Genomic DNA, 24,545 nt, shown 5'->3' with positions numbered 1-24,545 from the left:
ACTAAATTAAAAACCAGTGACAGCCGACCCTGGGGAAAGTGCTAATTCAGGGAGAGCAGAGTCATGGTCGGGGGAGCAGGGGAACCTCACCAGATACCAGATAGGAAAGTGGCTGCACCTCACAGAGCCAGCACAGACAGGGCCAGGCGGCAACTCCCCACATCATGGCCAGAGCTGGATAGGAGCCAGTGACCCCCCACCCCCAAACCTAGCAACATACACCCAAAGTGCTTGGCAACACACCCTGTGTCCTGCCCCTTCCATGGGCTACAGGGGCACAGGCAGGTATCCAGAGACATGCATACATGCACCAAGATACATGCACAGATGAGCCTGGGCACAGAAACATGTTCATGAGCTCACGTGCACACACACACACACCAGACTAGTTAGCCTGGACTTACCAGGCCCAGCTTGTTCCTTTTAGCTGATGTGCGTTTCAAGCAATGCCCCAATGCAGTGGAAAGCAAAGCTCCCGAGGGGACATAGAATCATAGAATATCAGGGTTGGAAGGGACCCCAGAAGGTCATCTAGTCCAACCCCCTGCTCAAAGCAGGACCAATTCCCAGTTAAATCATCCCAGCCAGGGCTTTGTCAAGCCTGACCTTAAAAACCTCTAAGGAAGGAGATTCTACCACCTCCCTAGGTAACGCATTCCAGTGTTTCACCACCCTCTTAGTGAAAAAGTTTTTCCTAATATCCAATCTAAACCTCCCCCACTGCAACTTGAGACCATTACTCCTCGTTCTGTCATCTGCTACCATTGAGAACAGTCTAGAGCCATCCTCTTTGGAACCCCCTTTCAGGTAGTTGAAAGCAGCTATCAAATCCCCCCTCATTCTTCTCTCTCTTTATGGAAGAGTGCACAGAACAATAGAGAGCAGCCCGTCTCCAAAGAGAACCAGCAGCCTCTAAGTAAAACTAATAGTTTTTTATAGACAGTTCTGTCGCATCACAGATTTATTCATAAAGCAGCCTACCCCTCCCCTTTGTTAGTTCAAATCCTCTTTCTCTATTATGCATGCACTTCTACCCCCTTATTGTTATAACTTTTAGCAAATCATAATGCTTCACTAACTTTCTTATCAGTATGGGTGTCAACCAGGAGACGAGGCATTAAGAACAGACATAACACAAAAACAAGGAGTGGAACACAGCGCCTCTGTATCTCAACAAGACAGCTCCCAGAACATCTGGTACAAAAATGCAGGAATGCAGGCCTCCCCTTTTTTCTTACTCCCTGCAACTTAAACAAGTATTCTTTTATTCTATTTATCTCGTTCAGGGACTTTCCCAGCAACCTTTATTGGCCTGACTTTGGTTCGGTTGGCATAACTGCTTCATATTTAATTTTTCTCACCTAACACACTGTTAGTGCATGTGCTAGAGGTGGATCCTGTGTGTCTAAAGCATCCAACCCTGAGGATTCCACATGACGGGATTCCTCTTGTTTCTGTTTTAGTTTTAAAAAGCTGGAAAATTACCTACAAAATACGTGAGCAGGATGTTAAGTTTGCAAAGTCAAGCCCTCAAAAGTCAGGAAATGCCAATGCACAGTTGCCCATGAAATCTTAGCGCTACCCCTTTGAGTGTCTGCATTAAGTCACAGTCTTTATAATCACATGCTATTTTTTCCATAGAACTCCTGCCTCATTCAGTGCACAGGATGGACAGTGAGTGAGAGAGGGAACTGTCTGAAGAAAAAGACATCTCTTGTGGTTAAATTTCTGGATTGGGGCCCAAGCTAGCTGGATTCTGTCCCTGGCTTTGCTGCAGAATCCCTGCACAATACTGGAAAAGACCTTTTCTTAATGCAGACGCACACAGGGGCAGAATTCAGGTGACATGAGCAGCCTTAATTCTGGCATTTCCTGATTTCTGAGGGCTTTAAATGGTAACCGTAATGGTTCTTTTATCACGGTTGTTATATGTCATGTGTAATAGTTAGGGTGAGCTGTTTGATAGGTAGTTATTGTTTGGGCTATTGCCTAGTTGCTGCTTTTTCACTGCACATGTTGCAATATTATGCTGATGACTGGGAATTAACAATTCAGCTTTTTTACAAACAGGTTTACTTGTTCTGTGAGTAGTTCACAATAAGAGTCACTCATTCTGATCAGTGCTAACTGGTGAATTATTTAGTATTCTCTGGTAATTAAAGAATAAGTCATTTCATTTATTTAATAAAATTATTGCAAAATAACACAGTTGCTTAGTGTGTAATTACTAAATACTACAGCATGTTATCCACGAAACAGCCGCATTCTTTTTCCACCCCTCAGAAATTTGAAGGCTAATTACAAGTCATTACTTTTGGTGGCGCCCAGAGCCCTTTCGGAGGCTTTGGTAGGCTCATAAGTGGGGTGAGTTAGTGGAGGAACCACACCCTCCTCTTTGCCCACTAGGGAGATTACACCCCATCAGAGTATGGTGGGGTGGGGGGAATCTGAGCCTAGATCTGTGTCATTTTGAAGCTATTTGATAAATCTCAAGATCTATTTACTGGCTCTTGCTAATCTCTAGGGAGCAGGTAGCCATCGCTTTATTCATTGTCAGTAAAAGAGTACAGACCCAGCGAAGGGTAATGATTCCTGGAGATCTGCTGGATCCTAAGGGATCCACAGGGGGCCCTGGGCCTGCTGTAATCCCACACTGGCTCTACCTTTGGTGGGCTCCCTCCAGACTACAGCAGCCCTCAGAGATTCCCGCAGGGGTGGGGAACAACACAGAAAAGGTCACTGACTTGGGTATTTGTTCCCTTCCTGAGTAACAGCTGTGAGGATGGGCAACAGGCACCCGCTTCTTGGCCCTACCCCTGGCCAACACAGCCCTCACCCCCCTGCCCCAAATGGACCATGCACTGCACTGAGCACAGTCTGTGCGCAGCTCAGCACAGAGGGGGAGAGATATAGGAAGATTCCCCTCCAGGAGCTTACAAAGGGGAGGGACATCCGGTGACTGAACCTGTCTTGCTCTAGCCTGGGAGAAAAGCCAAGGAGATGCTGAGCTCTCCAGGGTATAGCTGCAGAAAATCAGTGCTAGGATCCCGAGCCTAGGGGCTGCTGAATAGCTTGGGTGCTCCAGCTAAATCCAGAAAGCAACTATCGACAGACACTGCCCAGCCAGGTTACTGAGGAGCTGACCAGCAATGGGATGAAGAGGGGCCTATGCCTTTATGTCTCCTGTTTGATTATAAGGATGATGAAGGCCTGAGAGTTTGTCTTTTTGACATAAGAAATGCAAATCTGATCTGCCCAGGCACATAAGAGATAGCAGCAAAGTGGGGAAGGGAGACGTAGTCAGACTGTCTGACACACTTTGGGTTGAGTTTGCTTTTATAGATGCCTGTGTAACTCAAATGCCTAATCCACACTTGGAAAAAGGAGGTCTGAGTTAAAAATCCAAACCCTGCCCCCCCACCCCCTTTGAGTAACAGGGAGAAAAAGCTCCTGATACACAGGTAAGCCCAGCCATGAGTCCTCCAGCTGAACCAGGGGATCCAAGGATCACTAGTTCTGACATTTCTAAGGTAAGAAGCAATCGAACAAGCCAGAGAGGTGAGGGTGATGGTGGAATGGGAGGGCCGTGAGACTGGGAGGAGCAGGGAAGGACAGGTGCCCACACCATGCAGGCCAGTGAACTGGACCCCGAAGGATGCCATGTGGGGTTGGCTACAATCTGGCTGTAGGTTGGTGCTACGTGTAGTCTGAGATATGGAGTCAGTCGGGTCAGGTCTCTGGCATGCTTCTGTCTCAGGGCCTGGAACATGTATATGAAGCATTCAGACAGGAAGCCTGGAAAAGAGATGCATTCCTTGGCACTGGGGACCCTGTCAGGATATCCAGTACATTGGTCCCCTCCAGGAGTGTTTCCTGCCCAGAGGGCTCCAGGAACTTACTGGCAGCCCTGCCTCCTCCTGTTTCCTTCACTCGGGGGGGTTTTACAGGAGCAGAAAGTTTGTTTTTGGTGTCCCAGCTCTTATCTTGTAACAGCAGCCTGTCCCCTCCCCTTGGAGAGACAGACAGAGGCAGAGAGAGCTCTCCTGTATCAGCCACAATTCGCACAGCACGCGGACATCATGGGGAACTGCATCATCATTGTGGTGAGTCCAGGGGCTCCTTTGCCTACCTCCACTGTCCTCCTAAAATAGATTCGCTCCCATAGTAAAGGTGAGGGGCTGAGAGTAAAGGCAGAGTGTGAAGTGGTGCAGGTGTAACCCACACAACTTCTGGGTGTGGTGTTCTGTCCCATCTAGTGGCACCAAGACCACTTACAGAGTGAGTTAAATGGGTCTGCTCTACAGCCTTAGCTAACAGCCAGGTGGCTTTTAGCTCATGTGGTAGAGGCTCATGCACTAAGGCTAGCTTCAGAGGTCCCCAGTTTGATCCCACCCGCTGATGACCAGGGTCTGTCGGCATTACACAGGCACCTGCTGGGTTAACGCTCCTCACTCCTGAGTACAGCTGGTCAGGGCTTTCTGACAAAACAGGTTTTCACTGGAAAATGGTGAGTCGTGGAAACAGAGACTTTCCTTGGGACTGTCTTGGCATCTGTGAAACTGCCCAGGAAGGTTTCTCAGCTCCAGAATAAAATTTCTGGTCAAAGCCAGACAGGGCCTTGTCCCAGTTGCTGACAGCCCAGTGCTTCGGGCACTCCCCAGGCCCACATCTGAACCTGGGCTATAGGACCTCTTTCCAGTATGGCTGTCTGCACTGTTCTGCTTAGTCGGAGTAATTAAGTCAGGACAGATCCTGGGGTTAGGGTACTGAGGGGAGCCCCAGATTCAAGGCCCTGCACCAAGCCAGGCAATGCTGGGATGTGATCCCAGGTCTCCAGCAGAGCAGCTGAACCTCTGGACTATTGGATATTTGAACGCTGCTCTCGCTCGCTCTCTGGTTTTTCCAGGAAAACATTGACAGGGCTTGATGTCCAGCTGATGTGGAATGGGGAAAAAATTAGCTCTTGAAAACTTCCATGGGATGGGAAAGCATTTCCCCCCTCAGCTCTCCTCCTGCCTCCCCCTCCACCTGCCAGTGCCAGGGAAGAGACGCCCTGTACCTATGATTTGTGACGGGGGCTTTCCGCTCCCTGCTCCAAGTGGGACAAAGACCCAAACCAAGGAGCACGCCAGCTCTCCCTGCAGGAAGGGGAAGGTACTGCAGGATTCCTTCCTGGGGAAAGTAGCTCTAGAATCTCCTCTGCAAGAGTCATTATTTCTGATGGCAATTTCCTCCAATAAAGTGAGGAGACTCTGAGCTTGGGGGGAATGCAGGTGAGACAAAAATGAGTGACATCTCTCCAAACAGGGGACACTGGAGAGGGATGCTCCCTGCTTCCCTGGGCTTCCCATGCGTCTCAATCCCAATCCCCAGCCATCCCAGTCCTGGGCCACTCCTAAATCATCAGGAGTGGATTCCATGGGGATGAACACCAACAATGACAACCTGGGAGTGGTGCTGTTTATCCAGAGGCATCGTTCCCCCTCTTCCCATCCAGCACAGGAGCTCGGGGGGTTGCAGTATCATTTGTACTTGCAAACTGAACCCAGGCAGCTGGCTGGTACACAGATCACAGATCCCCCAGCTCCTGCCTGATCCCCTTGTCAGTGAGTGGTCATCATGTGGGGCAGACTGGCTCTTGTCTGCAGCACTAGAGCTGGAAGCTGCTATCACCAGCTTGAGAGCTGTGCCCAGCATGGCTAGCTGGCTGGCTGGTATCATGGCTGCATGAGCCATGGCATCTGTGAAGCATCCAGCATCAAGCCTGCCTGGCAGCTTGGCTGCAGCCTTGTCCTGGGGCCCTGAGCCAGGCACTGACCATGATTTACGACCTTTGCCCCAGGAAAATGGCTTTGTAAAAATGATGATCAGAGCATTAGCTCTGAAAACACGACTTCCTGATGCTGCTGCTCCTGCGCCCTGTGGGGCAGGCAGAGGGGACAGCTGGGCATAGGACTGGCTGCTTCCCATGAAAGAGCATGTGCCTAGGCCCACACTCACCCCATCTCCAGGGCTGGCTTTGGTTCTCCCCTCTCGCCTGGATGCCAGCGGGGCCCCAGTGTCACAGGCTGGACAGCTCTGCCCCCTGGGGCCAAGCATGGCAAACAAGCCCCAGAGAGCCAGCCTGCTCTTCCCCAGGGTCCCTCCTTCCCCACCAGCTGCAGCTCCAGCCGGTTTTCACTGGCATTTCCTCCACCCTGTTATTATTCTCCCCTGTCTCTTAGCTGGTCCTGCCTTGCTTTCCTCTCTGGTCCCACATTACCCGAGTCTCTGCTGAGCCTCCCACATCTGTTCCTGACCCCTAGGCTTCCCTGGCTGTTCCCCACATTCTCATTCTGCCCCACTTCACCCCTCCCCAGCCGCCAGAATCCCCCCCAACCCTTCCCTTCCCCCTAAGCTAGGTTCACTGGGGGAAGGAGATCAAAGCTCTGAGGTAACACATTCCAGTGTTTCCCCACCCTCCTAGTGAAATAGTGTTTCCTAATATCCAACCTAGACCGCGCCCACTGCAACTTGAGACCATTACTTCTTGTTCTGTCATCTGCCATCACTGAGAAGAGTCTAGCTCAGGGGTGGGCAAACTACAGCCCGTGGGCCACATCCGGCGCATCAGACCATTTAATCCAGCCCTCAGCTCCTGCCAGGGAGCGGGGTCGGGGGCTTGCCCGGCTCCCACGCTCCAGCCAGGGAGCGGGGTCGGGGGCTTGCCCGGCTCCCACGCTCCAGCCAGGGAGCGGGGTCGGGGGCTTGCCCGGCTCCCACGCTCCAGCCAGGGAGCGGGGTCGGGGGCTTGCCCGGCTCTGCGCGGCTCCCAGGAAGCAGCCGGCACGATCACCCTCCGGCTCCTATGTAGTACGCGCAGGTGCAGCCAGGTGGCTCCACACGTTGCCCCGTCTGCAAGCGCTGCCCCCACGGCCAATGGGAGCTGCAAGGGTGGTGCCTGTAGACGGGGCAGCGCGCAGAGCCACCTGGCTGTGCCTTGCAGCCAGAGGGGGACATGCCTCCGGGAGCTACCTGCGGTAAGCGCTGCCCGGACCCTGCACCCCTGATCCCGCGCCCCAATCCCCTGCCACAGCCCTGAACCACCTCCCACCCTCTGAACCCCTCGATCTCAGCCCAGAGCCCCCTCTTGTACCCCAAGCGCCTCATCACCAGCTCCACCCCCAGCCAGAGATCTCACCCACCCCCATGCCCCAACAGCCTGCCCCATCCCTGATCCCCCTCCTGCCCTCTGAACCCATTGGTCCCAGCCCAGAGCACTCTCCTGCACCCCAAACCCCTGATCCCCAGCCCCCCCCAGAGCCTGCACCCCCAGCCAGACCCCTCACACCCCTCTGCCATACCCCAACCCCCTGCCCCAGCCCTGATCCCCCTCCCACCCTCCAAGCCCCTCAGTCCCAGCCTGGAGCCCCCTCCTTCTCCCCAAACCCCTCATCCCCAGCCCCACCCCAGAGCCTTCACCCTCGTACACGCTAACCCAGAGCCACCTCCTGCACCCTGAACTCCTAATTTCTGGCCCCACCCCATAGCCAGCACCCTCAGCTGGTGCCCTCACCCCCTCCCGCACCCCTACTCCCAATTTTGTGAGCATTCATGGCCCGCCATACAATTTCCATACCCCGATGTGGCCCTCAGGCTAAAAAGTTTGCCCCAGCCTGGCCTAGCTCCATCCTCTTTGGAACCCCCCTTCAGGTAGTTGAAGGCTTCTATCAAATCCCCCCTCACTCTTCTCTTCTGCAGACTAAAAAACACAGTTCCCTCAGCCTCTCCTTGTAAGTCATGTGCTCCAGCCCCCTAATCATTTTTGTTGCCCTCCGCTGGACTTGCTCCAATTTGTTCACATCCTTTACAGTGGGGGTCCCAAAACTGGACACAGTACTCCAGATGTGGCCTCCCCAGTGCCGAATAGAGGGGAATAATCACTTCCCTCGATCTGCTAGCAAAGTTCCTACTAATGCAGCCCAATATGTCCTTAGCCTTCTTGGCAACAAGGGCACACTGCTGACTCATATCCAGCTTCTCATCCACTGTAATCCCCAGGTCCTTTTCTGCAGAACTGCCGCTTAGCCAGTCGGTCCCCAGCCTGAAGCAGTGAAAGAGATTCTTCCGTCCTAAGTTCAGGACTCTGCTCTTGACCTTGTTGAACCTCATCAGATTTCTTTTAGCCCAATCCTACAATTTGTCTAGGTCACTCTGGACCCTATCCCTACCCTCCAGTAGATCTACCTCTCCCCCTAGCTTAGTGTAAACTTGCTGAGGATCTTTCCAGGTATCGAAGTTGGCTGACTGGTCTATAATTCCCCTGATCGTCTGTTCCCCTTTTTAAACATAGGTAGTATGTTTGCCCTTCTCTAGTCCCCTGGACCCCACCTGTCCTCCATGAGCTCTGCAAGGTAACTGCTAATGGTTCTGAGATTTCTTCAGCTAGTTTGTCATTTAATTTCATCAGGCCCTGAATACATCCAGTTTATCACAATATTCTTTAACCTGTTCTTGCCCTGTTTTAGCTTGTGTTCCTTCCCCCTTCTTGTTAACAGTAGTCCTGTTGCATATCTGGTCACCATTAATCTTTTTAATGAAGCCTGAAAAAAAATTGGCATAAAACACCCCAGCTTTCTTGCTGTCCTCAGTTATTAGCTTTCTTTCCCTGCTAAGTAGAGCACCTCCGCTTTCTTTCATCTTTATCTAGCTCCTACTGTAGTCAAAGAGGGCCTGTGTTCCTGGGTGCCCCTTACACCTGGGCCTGCTGCGTCTCTGGGCCTCCCTTACACCTGAACCCCCCAGCCCCTGGACCCCCCTTACATATGGGCCTGTTGCATCCCTGAGCCCCCCAATAACACCTGGGCCCCCCTCATCCCTGGGCCACCCTTGCACCTGGGTCCCCTTCACCCCTGGGCCTGCCTTGTCCCTGGGCCCCCCTTGAATCTAGGCTCCCCTTTCACCTGTGCTTGCCTTGTCCCTCTCCCCCCACCTCCCCTTGCTCCTGGTCCCTCACTCTCTCCCTCATTGTGGCCTCCTCTGCTGAGAAACAGGAAGCCAAGGGGAAGACTGAGGCCTGGATCCCACACAGAGCAGGCAGATCACTAGCCCTCAGTCAGGCCACCAGACTGGGCCCGTGATCCCACAACAGTCGCGTGCAACGCCAGCGCAGAGGGGCTGTTTTCGGGAATGTCCCGTTCCAGTCTGGACTTGTTTGAAGGGCTTTTGGTGGTGAGATCCCTGCCCTGGGCTCTCTAACACTCTGTATCCAGAGACACTCCAAACAGCCAAACCCAGACCCAATTCTGTGGGACCCACGGCTGCCCTGCTCCCCACAGTGCCAGGCATTGCTGGCCCCCCATACTTCACTGCCAAGCTGTTCTGTTCCTATCTCAAACAGCCTCAGCAATCCAGTCTGAGGGGCGAGGCCCATAAGGGAGGGGAATCTGCCTCTTGGATTTCCCCACTGTCCGTTGGGCTGAGCCCAACAACCGGCTAAGGAGGGTTCACTTTGTGCTGGGAAATGAGGCCAGTTGTTCCCACTGTGGATGATGAGAGGGGCCCTGCCAGGCCATTGTTCTTGTCTTGTGTCACAGGTCATAAATCACAGGCCAATTAGGGAGAGGCAAGGGAAACTCCTGATTGTATGGCTGCCTTCCTGCCTGCAGCCAGTTCTGCCACAGTAGCTGGCCCTGTTAGGGTGGAGAGACCTGAGGAACTGGGTGGAGGAGGTGACTCCAGCTCCATGTCTAAGCATTAACATTGTGAGGTACCCAGAGAGCACTACACTGGTGATTTGTGCTCTAAGGAAATGGAGTCTCCTAGCCGCACTCCATGACTGTCCACACAGCCTGCGCTGCTGGAAGCCAGTTTGCTCCTAGGTCCAAATTCCAACAGCAGCATCTACATGACGGTTTCATTCTCTACAGTTAAAAATCTTTCCAAAAACTAAGAAAATTATCGAACAAAAACTCTGTGATGATGGAGTTAAAGTTCTAGACAAACATCTGTTAAGTGAAAACACTGCTCGTCATGCTTTGCAGTTACAGTAACACAAATTGGTGTTGAATGAGGGTTAAAAAACAAACTTTGCTGCCCCACTCAGTTGGTGATTAGCTGGGCTCTAAGGTGCTGTAGAGACCGGTGTCAATGATTGTCCATCACTGACTCGAGGAGGTTCCAGCTCATGTCACAAAACATCTGCTCAATGAAAGAGACCCAGTTGCTGCCTGACAGAGCTCAGCTTGCAATGGGATGTTAGGAAAAGGCCACTTCTAGGCCTTATTTCCTATGCGTAATGAAAGGGATTTATAGCTGTTACCTCCAGCTCGAGTGTAGCCAAGAGACACCTTTTCCTCACCCAGCATCAGACGCCAGGTGATCACTGCTTGTTTCATGGTGTTTGTCTGCCCCTCCTTCCCTCACACCACCTTCCCCCTCTCCTGGACTGTGCCAGCAGGTGAGCGCCCAAGCCCAGCCCTGCCTAGCCTGCCTCACACATAATGAATGTTACACTCAGATAACACACTTGCTTAAGACATAGTGACGGTCGTGTAACCCTTCTGCCTGTCAGAGTTGGCAGCAACAAGGGCCAAGTTCAGTATCTAGGGGTTCCATTCCAATAACACAATGCAAAACAGGCTCGAGCCCCCACCCGGTGACCTGGGACAAATATACACCAGCCCCGCTGGGTGCCTCCAAGAGGCAATACTTCCCCTCTCGCAAGCACATAGTCTGAGTGTAGCAAAAAGCCTTTTAATAACAGAGAGAAACAATGTGGCATTATTTTGGGGAAACACCACCAACAGGATTCATAACACAACCCATGAGCAAAACCCACCCCAAGCAAATTGGGGCATGTCCTTTCACTTTGGTTCTTGAGTACAGCAATCCAAAATCACCCAAAGTCCCAAAAGTCCAACGACCCCAAAGTCTCTGTCCTTGGTCAGGGCAGCCCCAGAGTTCAAAAATTTATCTGCAGAGTTTTACCTCCCAACCTCGGTGAAGATTGGGGGGGGGGGTGGTGTTAAGGGGCACCTTACGTGGTCCAAAGCTGATGTCCCACCTCTCCATGGGGCTCCGCTCCGCCAGCCGCTCCGCTCGCCATCCCTCAAACTGCTCTGCTCCACCAGCCGCTCTACTCCGCTTGCCGTTCCGCAAACTGAAATGCTCTGCCAGCCGCTCCGCTCGCTGTCCCGCAAACTGCTCTACCATATAGCTTCAGGCTCCCCCACTACTTAACACAACACTCAGTGATCTCAGCTCTTAGTAAGTTTAGCTCTTTTGTGATTTCAGCTTGTAGTAGGAGAGCCTCAGCACTGGTGTACCATTAGCCCAAGGTGAATTCAGCTCAGTAGCCTCCTAATGGAATCAAAATTAGCTCTGATATTCCACAGTGGAGAGAAGCAGAAGCACAATTAGCATATAGGACCCATACCACCAAGCATTAATACCTGTCCCCAACCTCTCTCAATTCACAGAGTTTTGGAACCCATGTCCCTTGCCTAGCAAGTGCTACTTAGTTGATGGCGAGTCCCTCCAGCATAACAAAAGGCCAAGTACAGTTCCACTGTCCTTGATTCCCATAATCAGGGTAATAATAATTTATTCTTCCTGCCCCAATAACAGAGACACTGAGGATTCCACAGCAGCCAAAGTGACCATTTGGGCGGCTATGGCCTCATTCTAGGCAGGGTGGGTGTGCCTATGCAAATGAGATCGACCCCTGAAGTTCTTTTCCACAACTTGCCACACCTCACCACCAGATGTCAGGGTGGAGCTCATCCTGACTCTGCTTACAGTTGTAAATAAGCTCCATTAATTCTAAGCATCCTGGCTACGAGACAGTGGTTGTAATAATAAATGTTAGCAAGGCAGCTTCATCTCAGTCACAGCTATAATTCTGCCCGGGGCCCAGCCTGGCCTCCGCCCACAAAACAGCAGCCTTCTCCTGAACCCACCAGCCTTTCCAGCATGGGCCATGAGCCCCCTGTCCCAAACACATAGAGCCCATGGCCCATCCTCCAGCTCAGCCTCTCATTAGGGGCACAAATGTCTTGCCTTAGACCAGAGACTCAACCCTCCCCCCTCATCCCAGCTCCCCAGCATGGCCCAGTGGCTACAACATCTCACACTCTTCTTCACGTACAGCCCAGAAGCCCCACCCTCTGCTCTGACCACAGAGACCTCTCCCACTCCTCCATCCTCCTTAAACAGCCTGGAGACCTCCACACTGCCCTTCCCTAGTCCTTCCTGATGGGAGTCCAGATACAGGCCCTTGGCCATCTCTCCCCAGCCCGTTCCACACTTCTCCAGAGGCTGATGTTCAGAGGTGAGATGCAAGGAGCTGTGACTTAGACTCCCTGGCCCTCAGCTCCGCACTGTGGCACTGGACCGGTGTAATTGAGGGCAGAACTAGGGTTACCAGATAGCAAGTATGAAGAATCAGGACAGGGGTCAGGAGCAGTAACAGGGTCCTATATAAGACAAAGCTCCTTATATCCAGACGTCTGGTCACCCTACGCAGAAAACAGCTCCTCACATTGACTCAGGCACCATCCAACCTCCTTACCAAGGAGAAAGGGGGACTCAGCTGGGGTGGGTTACAATGCAAGCTGGTTAGATTGAGAGAGCCATGGTCAGAGGTGATGTGGAAGCAGAGGGGCATGGGAGTGGAGGCTAGGAGTTGGGGTGACGTGCTGAAGGGGCTGAGAGAAAGGGTAAATTACATCAGACTGGATTTGTCTTTGAACTTGGCCCTGTACCTACATGTGGTCTAGATGGGACACTGTTTATTCGCACAGCTGGGTGTTACCAAAAACCGCAGTCCAAAAGCATGACACCACAGTAATTAATCCAACAGGAGGTACTAGGATGTGTGACTGCACCTTTCAAGCCAGGACTGCCCACATCCACACAAACACAATTACTTTGTGTGAATATTGCAGGAGAACATTGAATGCAAAGGCAACTATAAACAGCCAATAAACCTGGCTCCTAGTGGTTTATGCCTTGCTGTCACTGCAGACAGATGTTTTTGAATGTGGGATCCATGTATGCAGCCAGGGGAAAAAAGTGTCTGTGGAAACGGGGAAAGGAAAAGGTCAGCCAGGCAGGAAACTGAAGACCTGGGAGCAGACCAGTGGACTGGCACAAAAGCCAGCACGAAGGACACACTGAGAGGACAGGGATTTGTGACCTTTTGGAGTCCAAAAGGAACAAGAGACAGAAGCTGTGTGAGAGTGAGACAAATATAAGGACTTAGAATCATAGAATCATAGAATATCAGGGTTGGAAGGGACCCCAGAAGGTCATCTAGTTCAACCCCCTGCTCGAAGCAGGACCAATTCCCAGTTAAATCATCCCAGCCAGGGCTTTGTCAAGCCTGACCTTAAAAACCTCTAAGGAAGGAGATTCTACCACCTCCCTAGGTAACACATTCCAGTGTTTCACCACCCTCTTAGTGAAAAAGTTTTTCCTAATATCCAACCTAAACCTCCCCCACTGCAACTTGAGACCATTACTCCTCGTTCTGTCATCTGCTACCATTGAGAACAGTCTAGAGCCATCCTCTTTGGAACCCCCTTTCAGGTAGTTGAAAGCAGCTATCAAATCCCCCCTCATTCTTCTCTTCTGCAGGCTAAACAATCCCAGCTCCCTCAGCCTCTCCTCATAAGTCATGTGTTCCAGACCCCTAATCATTTTTGTTGCCCTTCGCTGGACTCTCCAATTTATGCACATCCTTCTTGTAGTGTGTCGAATAGAGGGGAACGATCACGTCCCTCGATCTGCTCGCTATGCCCCTACTTATACATCCCAAAATGCCATTGGCCTTCTTGGCAACAAGGGCACACTGCTGACTCATATCCAGCTTCTCGTCCACTGTCACCCCTAGGTCCTTTTCCGCAGAACTGCTGCCTAGCCATTCGGTCCCTAGTCTGTAGCTGTGCATTGGGTTCTTCCGTCCTAAGTGCAGGACCCTGCACTTATCCTTGTTGAACCTCATCAGATTTCTTTTGGCCCAATCCTCCAATTTGTCTCGGTCCTTCTGTATCCTATCCCTCCCCTCCAGTGTATCTACCACTCCTCCCAGTTTAGTATCATCCGCAAATTTGCTGAGAGTGCAATCCACACCATCCTCCAGATCATTTATGAAGATATTGAACAAAACCGGCCCCAGGACCGACCCTTGGGGCACTCCACTTGATACCGGCTGCCAACTAGACATGGAGCCATTGATCACTACCCGTTGAGCCCGACAATCTAGCCAGCTTTCTACCCACCTTATAGTGCATTCATCCAGCCCATACTTTCTTAACTTGCTGACAAGAATACTGTGGGAGACCGTGTCAAAAGCTTTGCTAAAGTCAAGAAACAATACATCCACTGCTTTCCCTTCATCCACAGAACCAGTAATCTCATCATAAAAGGCGATTAGATTAGTCAGGCATGACCTTCCTTTGGTGAATCCATGCTGGCTGTTCCTGATCACTTTCCTCTCATGCAAGTGCTTCAGGATTGATTCTTTGAGGACCTGCTCCATGATTTTTCCAGGGACTGAGGTGAGGCTGACTGGCCTGTAGTTCCCAGGATCCTCCTTCTTCCCTTTTTTAAAGATTGGCACTACATTAGCCTTTTTGCAGTCATCCAGGACTTCCCCGGTTCGCCACGAGTTTTCAAAGATAATGGCCAATGGCTCTGCAATCACAGCCGCCAATTCCTTCAGCACTCTCGGATGCAACTCGTCCGGCCCCATGGACTTGTGCACATCCAGCTTTTCTAAATAGTCCCTAACTACCTCTATCTCCACAGAGGGCTGGCCATCTCTTCCCCATTTTGTGATGCCCAGCGCAGCAGTCTGGGAGCTGACCTTGTTAGTGAAAACAGAGGCAAAAAAAGGGGTAGGGCAGGGCAGGGCTGTCTGTGAGAGTCCTAAAGTGATGGAGCTGCAGGGCCAGGTGGGACATTTCAGGGGGCCCATGGGGGCTCCTTCAGGCAGGCCCCCCAAGCGATGTGCCTTCGTACAGAGAAACGTCTCGCTATGAAACAACCCTATATTTGTGTCTGAGCAGGACAGCCAGGTAGATGGGGCATAACTGAGGAGGCACCAGGAATCGAACTCCACCCCACAGCAGCTGGAATCAGACTCTTGCAGGGTTGCCAATTCCACAGAGCAGGAAGACACCAGACAAACCCTGACAAGTTGCTAGATATAGCTGTTTAAGCACTCAAAAGGAGTCAAAAATGTCACTAAACAAAATGTCCAGAGAATTCAACAAAGAATTATATATATATGCGCCCAGGTGAGTATAGTCACAAAATCATTCACAGGCAGCTTGATAGTTTTAATAAAATCCATTCCATGCTCTTCTTACTACATCTGCTGCACACCAAATCAATGTCATTATGTCTCAATTGAGCATGTCCTCGGAAGGAATTGCATTCCAGGACTTCTTGGGCTGAGATCACAGTAATCTGCAGGTGAGGAAAAGAAGTTTGTGGAGGCTAATTGAATACTTTGCTAAAGCCAGGCGCACTTTGGAGAGAGCAGCACATTAGCCCGGGCTTGTTTTTACCCAAATGTTCTTTCTCACTGCTCCATAGTAGGTAGCACAGCCTGTGATGCAGGGAAAGATGGGTAATGAAGCAGGCTGGGTGGGCGAGGCAGGTTAGCCAGTGAGGAGAGGAGCATGGATGGAAGGTGGGGTGGGATGAGACAGGGCCATGTGCCCCAATGGGAATTCTCCAGGAATGAAGCCCTTATTACAGGATCAAAGGTGGAGCTAGCTTGATTTTGGCTCCCTTTTACTCCTTCCCCTGGCTTGGCCGGGGGTTAGCTGCCCAACTATTTTCAGAAATCAAACCCTGGAAGCGGAGGGATTGGGAAGGGGTCCAGCTAGCAGATTTTTGTTTTTAAATCTATTTTCTTGGCTCCCTGCAGCACCGAGCTCCGGTGAAGCCCTCTTCCCCTCAGCTCTGGGCTCTCCCTTTCACTAACCTGTTGTGATTTAGTTGGGGATTGGTCCTGCTTTGAGCAGGGGGTTGGACTAGATGACCTCCTGAGGTCTCTTCCAACCCTGATATTCTATGATTCTATGACTCTGAAAGTAAACAAAAATCTGCTAGCCAGACCCCTTTCCAATCCCCCCCAGCTGGGCAGTTAAGGCCAGCCAGGGGAAGGAGTAAAGGAGAGCCGAAATCAAGCTAGCTCCACCTTTGATCCTGTAGTAAGGGCTTTGTTCCTGGAGGCACGGTGACCCCCATCCCCTTGGGGCACGTGGCCCTGTCTCATCCCACCCCACCTTCCATCCATGCTCCTCTCCTCACTGGCTAACCTGCCTCGCCCACCCAGCCCGCTTCATTACCCATCTTTCCCTGCATCACAGGCTGTGCTACCTACTACGGAGCAGCAAGAAAGAACATTTGGGTAAAAACGAGCCCTGGCTAATGTGCTGCTCTCTCCAAAGTGCGCCTGGCTTTAGCAAAGTATTCAATTAGCCTCCACAAACTTCTTTTCCTCACCTGCAGAATACTGTGATCTCAGCCCAAGAAGCCCTGGAATGCAATTCCTTCTGAGGACATGCTCAATTGAGACATAATGACATTGACTTGGTGTGCAGCAGAATGTAGTAAGAAGAGCATGGAATGGATTTTATTAACACTACTGAGCTGCTTGTGAATGATTTTGTAACTATACATATTGGTGACTTTCTCTGAATGTCACAGTAATTGGCAGCGAAAGTCGCTAGATTTGTCACTGGTCACTTTGACACTTATTTTATCACTAGGGAAACCAAAAAGTCGCTAAATCTACTGACAAAGTAGCTAAGCTGGCACCACTGAGATGTGACAAATGGGTGTGAGGAGGCTCCCTCTGAGCCCTCAGTGCAGAACTTGGTCAGAGACTAAGACATAGGAGTGCAGCCTTTAAAACTCCTTGTCCAAACACAATGGCACAACCAGAAGGTTCCACAGGCTGGATTGTGCAACACTTGTCACTCACAGGTATGAACAGAGTGCTGCCAGCAGCAGGAAGTGTTGCACAATCTAGGCCTATGTCTATGCGATCAACAACCTGCTCAATGGAGCAGAGATTTCCAGGATGGAGCAGGGATCTCCATGGCGCGCCTTGTAAAGTAGAGTTTGTTGGGAATATTCTGGTGCAATGATTTTCTGAGAAAAATATGCAGTTTCCACAACAATTGAAATTCTCTGCAGGAAAATTTTGATTGTACTGAAAAATTTAAATTTTCTGTCGAGTAAACTGAAATGCTCACTGCAGGTCATTTCGAGCCAAATCGGAACGTTTCACTGGTTTAAATGGCCATTATACCATTTCCCACTGTCACGTTGCCTTATGGGTAGGCCCTACCAAATTCACAGCCATGAAAAACACGTCACAGACTGTGGAATCTGGTCTTTTGTGTGATTTCACTGTAGACACCAGCGTTTCTCAAATTGGGGGTCCTGATCAAAAGAGAGTTGCAGGCAGGTCATAAGGTTATTTTAGAGGGGGTCGCAGTATTGCCACCCTTACTTCTGCACTGCCTTCAGAGCTGGGCAGCCGGAGAGTGGCAGCTGTTGGCCGGGTGCCCAGCTCTGAAGGCAGCTCTGCCACCAGCAGCAGCACAGAAGTAAGGGTAGCAGAACCACAAAGCCCCCTACAATAACCTTGCAACCCCCCACTCCCACAACTCCTTTTTGGGTCAGAACCCCTACAATTACAACACTGTGAAATTTCAGATTTAAATAGCTGAAATAATGAAATTTAAGATTTTTTTATATCCTATGACCATGAAATTGACCAAAACGAACCCTGAATTTGGTAGGGCCCTACTTATGGGAGATGTAGTCCTGACTCCCATTCTCTTCTATGAGCCAGACTCCCTGGAGGACTACCTTGCTCATAAGGCAATCTGACTGAGCTGCATGGTGCATCATGGGAATCTCATGATTCAGGTTGCATTCCAGGAATGTAGTTGGGTCAAGGGAGAATAGCAGTATCAGGCTGCTGAACTCAACTCCCATAATGCAATGTGTCACTATGGGAAAATGCAGTTTAATGTTGCAATGAAGCATTTTGATTTCAGGAATATTGAACTGTTTCATTTTGACTGTATATGCTGAAATAAAACATTGCCACATTTTGGAACTGAAATTCTTCAGAATGTCTGTTCCATGGGAAAAATTAATCATTTTTGCCTCGTTTGAGGATATGGGGAATGTAGGGATGTTGGAATTTTCCAGGGGATGGAAATTCCAAATTTTGCTCACACATGCATTTCATACCAACCCCTGGTCCTTGTGCCACAGTAGTTCCTGCCCCTTTCCCTAGAGTGGGCCTGGAGGTGGAAGGGCCTGGTACTGCAGCGGTAAGCAGAGCCATCACCCCAGCAAAAGGCACCACCCAACTCCATCAGCACAAGAGTTCATTGGGGGGACAACACTACCCAGGGCCCACAGCCACATGGCCCAATAAACTCTGAATCTGGGGTGAGAAACAGTAATCCCTACTCAACTCCCATGCTGGCCTCATGTGGTGTCCCAAGAATCATCATAAAATCATAGAATCATAGAATATCAGGTTTGGAAGGGACCTCAGGAGGTCATCTAGTCCAACCCCCTGCTCAAAAGCAGGACCAATCCCCAATTAAATCATCCCAGCCAGGGCTTTGTCAAGCCTGACCTTAAAAACTTCTAAGGAAGGAGATTCTACCACCTCCCTAGGTAACGCATTCCAGTGTTTCACCACCCTCCTAGTGAAAAAGTTTTTCCTAATATCCAACCTAAACCTCCCCCACTGCAACTTGAGACCATTACTCCTTGTCCTGTCCTCTTCTACCACTGAGAATAGTCCAGAACCATCCTCTCTGGAACCACCTCTCAGGTAGTTGAAAGCAGCTATCAAATCCCCCCTCATTCTTCTCTTCTGCAGACTAAACAATCCCAGTTCCCTCAGCCTCTCCTCATAAGTCATGTGTTCCAGTCCCCTAATCATTTTTGTTGCCCTTCCCTGATGCCTCCTTCCAGCAACCGGCGTGTAAACCCTGCTACCCACAGAGCTGCCTGGAGTCCAGAGAACCACATCCTCCAGTACCCAATAGGTGAATTCCTGGGACTTGCTGGTGGCCAAAGAATGCACCCCCATCACCCAGTGAGTGAACCCCTGGGGCACATAGAGCAGCCCAATGGTCAAGGAATGCCGGCCCGGGTGGGGCACAGGGCTGAACTACCTGATGTTTCTCTTTTCCAGGCCAGCCACCTGGAACTGAACATGAGCAGCTACAGCTTTGAGGACATGATGGTGAATTACTCCTATGACTCTGAACTGACTTATGACACCCTGGCCTCTGCGCCCTGCCACAGTGGCTACTGTTCATTCTTTCGCAGTTATGCCTTCAACTTCCTGGCTGTAGTCTGTGCCTTAGGTCTGCTGAGTAACCTGGCCCTGGTGGTGGCCTTGGCCAACTGCCGGAATCTTTGGAGCTGGCCCCCTGGCAGAGCCTCCCTGTTCCAGCTGACGCTTGGCACCACCATCTTCACAGCCATGCTGCCATTTTTTGCTGCCGGCATCAGCCAAGGATGGGTCGTTGGTGACGGGCTCTGCAAGGTGGCGTACATGCTGTGGCATGGGAGCCTCTTCGCTGAGGGGCTGCTGGTGGCTGCCGGCGCAGGCAGTGCCATGTGGGGCAAATGGGTTCCCAGCCGGCACCACTGGTGCATGGCCGTGGCTCTCTGGGTGGCAGCTGTCCTCCTGGCAGTGCCAGCTGCCTTGCTGAGTGGAACGGAGGGGCACCCGCAGTTGCTCTGTATCATGAGGGACAGCGCCTGGTGGTACCTGGCCCATGTCACATCCTGCCTGGCTGTTTTCATGCTGCTCCCTGCTGCACTGGGCATGGCCAAGGCAGTGCTGACATGGCGCAGGAGTGGCTGGCACCTGCGGGTTGGGGTGACGTGTCTGTTCTTCCTTCTCTGGGTGCCGTACGGGACAGCCCTGCTCCTGGACTTACTGGTGAGGAGGCAGCTTCTCTACACCAGCTGCCATTTCCAGGAGTTTCTTGACTTCTTCCTGGGGCTGTCAGAGGGCCTCGGCATTCTGCACTGCTGCCTCGGGCCCCTGCTGCTTCTCGGGGCAGGGCTGTATCACGAAAGGATGCATGCTGACCCAGGCCCCCCCTGAATGCCAGCACAACATGTGCCAGGGCTCAGTATTGCCGACCCCAAATGTTCAAAAAGCACGAGTCAGGCTCACCAAAAATCATGAGATTGGCTTTTAAATCCTGCGATTCTGTAAAAATAATATTGGGGCACTTTTTATTTGCCTTCTGCTTTTCGAGCCTTTAGTGCTGCTTTCTCTATAGCCACAAAGGCCGGAAACAGACTTTTTCTTTAAGAGTAAAGGCTGAAGTCACCACATCTCCACTTGGCTCCAGGAAAACAATAATTATCATGCATGAGACTCATGACAAACTCATGAGAGTTGGCAACACAGGGGGCAGCATCATGTCCTCCAGCTCATGCTCTGCATGGCCATGTAGGCACCCATGCTGAAATGCCTGAGCTCGACTTGCCATTCCTGGCACTTTCTGTCATCATTTCCACCCAGGCAGAGCGGCTGCATCCCACTTCCCACCAGTGGAAATGACAACACAAGGTGCCGGTGGGCAAGGGGGAAGTCAGACCCCCATATCTCTGCCCCGGGGCTGTGGAAGCAGCATTCACAGCCATAGGACTGAGTTGACCAAGCTCCCTTGTTCACCTGAGCTTCCTGCCACCAACTGAAGCAGGAGAAGGTGGGTGAGGTATCATCTTTAATTGGAACAACTTCTGCTGGTGAGAGAGACAAGCTCTTGAGCTGCACGGAGCTCTGAGAACCTGTCCCAGACCTGGACTCTGCAGCTCGAAAGCTTGGCTCTCACCGACAGATGTTGGTCCAGTCAAAGATGTTACCTGACCCACCTTGTCTCTGTCATATCCTGAGACCAACATGGCTGCAACAACCTGCAGGCGATGGACGGGACCTCTTCACTGCAGAGTTAACTCAAGTTATAACAGGAGCGCTGCCTCTTGTTCTCCTCCCATCCTCACACAAACCCCTCACTCAAGTGTGCTGCTTTTAACTGGAGCTAGCTGGGCCATCGGGGGTACAGGCGACAGCTCGGGCAAACACAACTTGTCAGCAGCTAACACAACCACTCTCGTGTGGATGAAGGCCAGCTCCACTCGAGTGCTACTAGTCCTCCAGCACCTTCCTACAATTCCCCTGTGGGCCCAGCAAGGACAGACAAATTCTCCCCTAGTTCACTGGGAAAGAATCCACAGAGCTGCAGCTCACAGCAGTGCTAAGAACCAGGGGATGTGCCCCCAGGAGCCATAGCGCCTCACAGGAGCACCAATGTGGACACAGCAGCTGGAGGGTTACTGCACAGTGGGGCTGCTCTCACGTGAGCTGGGCTGACTCGAGAGGAGTCACCAGAGCATAGGGAGCTCGAGTTAACTGTGCCCTGAAGACAAACCCTGAATCTCAACCTGTCCAAAACAGAGCACTTAATCTGTCCCCCAAGCTCTCCGAGCACCCTGCTCTCTTGGTCCCCTGCCACCACCATCACGCCCATAACCTGGACATTGCCTTTGACTCGTCCCTCTCTCTAGACATCCATGCTTTGTCTGGATCATATCCCTCCTTCCAGCCAGGCATGTCTAAGACCCAGCCTGTCCTTTGGCCACACAGCTGTGTCTCTGGCCCATGCCTTCATCATCTCTCACCTTCATGACCACATCCTTCTCCTCCTCTCTGGCCTTGACAAACCCCATCTTCCCCCTTAAACCCTTTCAAAAAACTACTGACAGATCATTGCCTGGCTCATTGCGCTCAGCAGGTCACCCTCCTGTGCCTCCCTATGCTGGCCCCACCTCCGCCACGGCACTGAACACAAACGACACATCAGCCCTTCCCAGCTATGGCCTGCCCAACTAACTCTCATCTTTTAGATGGCACTGAGCCATCGCCCTTCCCCCCTGTTAATGATGCAGCCTTCAGCACCCATCAGTCAGCTCATCCCAGAAGCACCTTCTCACTCACTCCCCCGCCTGCCCTTATGCCGGGGACAAGCAAAACCACAATGTTCTCAGACTGAAACCTCTCCAAGCCCCACCTAGGTCTGCTGCCTAGGAAAGGCTGGACGGTAGCTGGGCGGCTGCTGGGCTGTGACTGCTGCACAGTCCCTGTTCGCTGTGCTCCCGGAGCTGTCTGTGTAACCTCTGTGATGCTCTGTACCTCGGGGGAACATCCAGCATCCCCATGTTCAACCTTATGATTGTGAGGTATCCAATGCAAAATTTGTCATGTCAGGTGTCTTCGGAAGGCTCATGATGTACTGAGCATTGATGTTATAGTAATTAATGTTATAGTAATGTTATAGGTTATAATTTCATGTTTATAGTTATGAGGCTGAAAATGTACTCTCACGGCTTAAAGCAAACCCAGGGAAAAACTCTCCAAGACCAGAGGGGCAGTTCACACCTCATCAAGGCCTGTATGGGACAAACCCAGCCCAGCCTCATAGGAACAAAGGACGTTGGCCTAGGCAGCAACAAAAGGATCTGTTGGACTCTCGAGTGAGTCACCCCCCTTCCTTTGGTCAGTTTGGGACTGCGATGAGGTAATGCTCACCTGACTCTGAAGCGGGGGTGGGGCAAAGCCAAGTGGGAAGAAAGAACATGATAAAAGGGAGAGACATTTGCTATGCTCTCTCTCTCTTCCACCTACACCTACAGACACCACCACCATCCAGCGACTGAAGTGCTGATCAAAGGGGAGAGCCTGGCTGAAGGGCAACCAGCCAGCCTGTGGTGAAAAGCATTTAAGTTTGTAAGGGCCCTGAAAATGTTCAAATCAGCTTAGAATGAGTTTTGCTTTTATTTCCTTTGACCAAATCTGACTTGTTATGCTTTGACTTATAATCACTTAAAATCTATCTTTATAGTTAATAAATCTGTTTGTTTATCCTACCTGAAGCAGTGCGTTTGGTTTGAAGCATGTCAGAGACTCCCCTTGGGAGAAGAAGCTTGGTACATATCAATTTCTTTGTTAAATTGATGAACTCATATAAGCTTGTAACGTCCAGTAGGCATAACTGGACACTGCAAGACAGAGGTTTCTAGGTTTGTGTCTGGGACCAGAGGTATTGGCTAGTGTAATTCATTTGCACAATCCAAGGAGCAGCTTACATGCCAGAGGCTGTGCGTGAACAGCCCAGGAGTGGGGGTTCTCACAGCAGAGCAGGGTAAGGCTGGCTCCCAGAGTCAAGGATTGGAGTGACCTAGCAGATCACTGGTCCAGACAATACCAGAGGGGAACATCACAACCTCCCTCGTCTCTTGTCACATACATCGATTGTAAGCTCTTTGGGGCAGCCCATGATGTGCATAGTACCTAGCACAATGAGGCCTCCATTCCTAACTGCACCTCTAGGTGCTTCTGCCATTCAAACAATAAATAATAATCTATTCCTGGTTCTGGCAGGGAAGTGTTGTCTAGTGGTTTCCAACAGAGTAGCCAAGTACACAGTTACGGCAAATGCCTTCTGAATGGCAGCGAGTCTGGGGCTTGGATTTGTTGTATTCCTGACCAAGGGTCTATGTCCAATTTTGCCACAGGGTACGGGCTCTGTAAAAATGTTGCCTCCCTCATGGAGAGGGCTCCAAGGCCTTGCTCAGTTGTGGAATGCACAGAGATCCTCTCAGCAACCAGTAGGTCTCCAGACTCCCAGCTCAGTGCATCTTCCCCTGAGCCCCCAGGTGCTGAGCAGTGGAGGTGCTCTCCCCAGATATGTGGGGGAAGAAGGGAGGGCAGTGAGTGTTAGGGAGGAAGGGCGGGGTGAAGGGGTTAGGGTGGGAGGTGAGAGGACAGAGTGGAAGGGGTCCAGTGGGGCAGACAGACAGGGAGAGGGGACAGGGGTGTAGGGGAGAGAGGAGCTATGGAACCAGGAACCACAACCCAGGGCTGACGCTGGCAAAGCTGCATGAGCACAATGTGGGATGTGGATAAGGAATGAGGTGGGGAAGGGAAAGAGGGAACTTACCCTGCTGGGAGCCCCATTGGGGTGCAGCCTCATGGGGCTGTGGGGAAGGGTCTAAGAGTACAATGCCCCCCCCAGGGTGAGATCTCATAGGGCTGGAGGGGGGGTCTACGTGTACAATGGACCACCTCCCCCATGTCCCTGCCCCTCACTGGTCTGTGCAGAGAGCAGAGGTGACAAGCTGTGGGTATGAGGGGCTTCTCCCCCAGGGGGTGACATTCCCTGCCCCCACAGGCTGGCCCTGTCCTAAAACTCCCATTTCTTGGGCTGCTTAGGGCACTATGACTGGCTGGTTAAAGAAGTACCCCCCGCCCCCACAGTCCCTGAGAATGCGCGAGGGCTTCCTGTGGATGGGCACGCCCCACAGGGGGCTGCTCACTGGCCAGTCCACCACACTAAACTGCAGCCCCTCTGCCAAGCCAGACCCCTCTGTAGTTCACACCACGGCCATCTGCCCAATGCCTGCCTGCAGGCAGCCGTACAACC

General features: G+C 51.5%; 1 protein-coding gene across 2 annotated transcripts; it reads left to right on the top strand.

Annotated features, from left to right (window-relative positions):
• Positions 1 to 749: 749 nt before the first annotated feature.
• Positions 750 to 22,989, top strand: ACKR1 (atypical chemokine receptor 1 (Duffy blood group)). 2 transcript variants are annotated; one of them, XM_073322430.2, is made up of 3 exons: positions 750 to 4,103; positions 19,009 to 19,132; positions 19,232 to 22,989. In XM_073322430.2, the coding sequence occupies exons 2-3, from the start codon at positions 19,115 to 19,117 to the stop codon at positions 20,156 to 20,158; spliced, it is 945 nt and encodes a 314-aa protein (XP_073178531.2). In that variant the 5' UTR covers positions 750 to 4,103; positions 19,009 to 19,114; the 3' UTR covers positions 20,159 to 22,989. The 2 variants fall into 2 exon arrangements, with proteins under 2 accessions (XP_073178531.2, XP_073178529.2); XM_073322428.2 differs by lacking the exon at positions 19,009 to 19,132 and having other exon boundaries at positions 752 to 4,103.
• Positions 22,990 to 24,545: the final 1,556 nt, after the last annotated feature.

This window comes from Lepidochelys kempii, chromosome 24 (assembly GCF_965140285.1).
Source record: "Lepidochelys kempii isolate rLepKem1 chromosome 24, rLepKem1.hap1, whole genome shotgun sequence".
Lineage (NCBI taxonomy): Eukaryota > Metazoa > Chordata > Testudines > Cheloniidae > Lepidochelys > Lepidochelys kempii.
Note: the sequence above shows the minus strand (reverse complement) of the source record. Positions and strands in the feature narration are given on the sequence as shown.

What these genes read in the sequence shown, in the direction of transcription:
- ACKR1 (XM_073322428.2), top strand. Translation starts at nt 3,768, where the DNA reads ATGTATATGAAGCATTCAGACAGGAAGCCTGGAAAAGAGATGCATTCC. An exon ending in GGAACTGCATCATCATTGTG is followed by an intron (nt 4,104 to 19,231) that starts GTGAGTCCAGGG and finishes TCTCTTTTCCAG; the next exon opens with GCCAGCCACCTGGAACTGAA.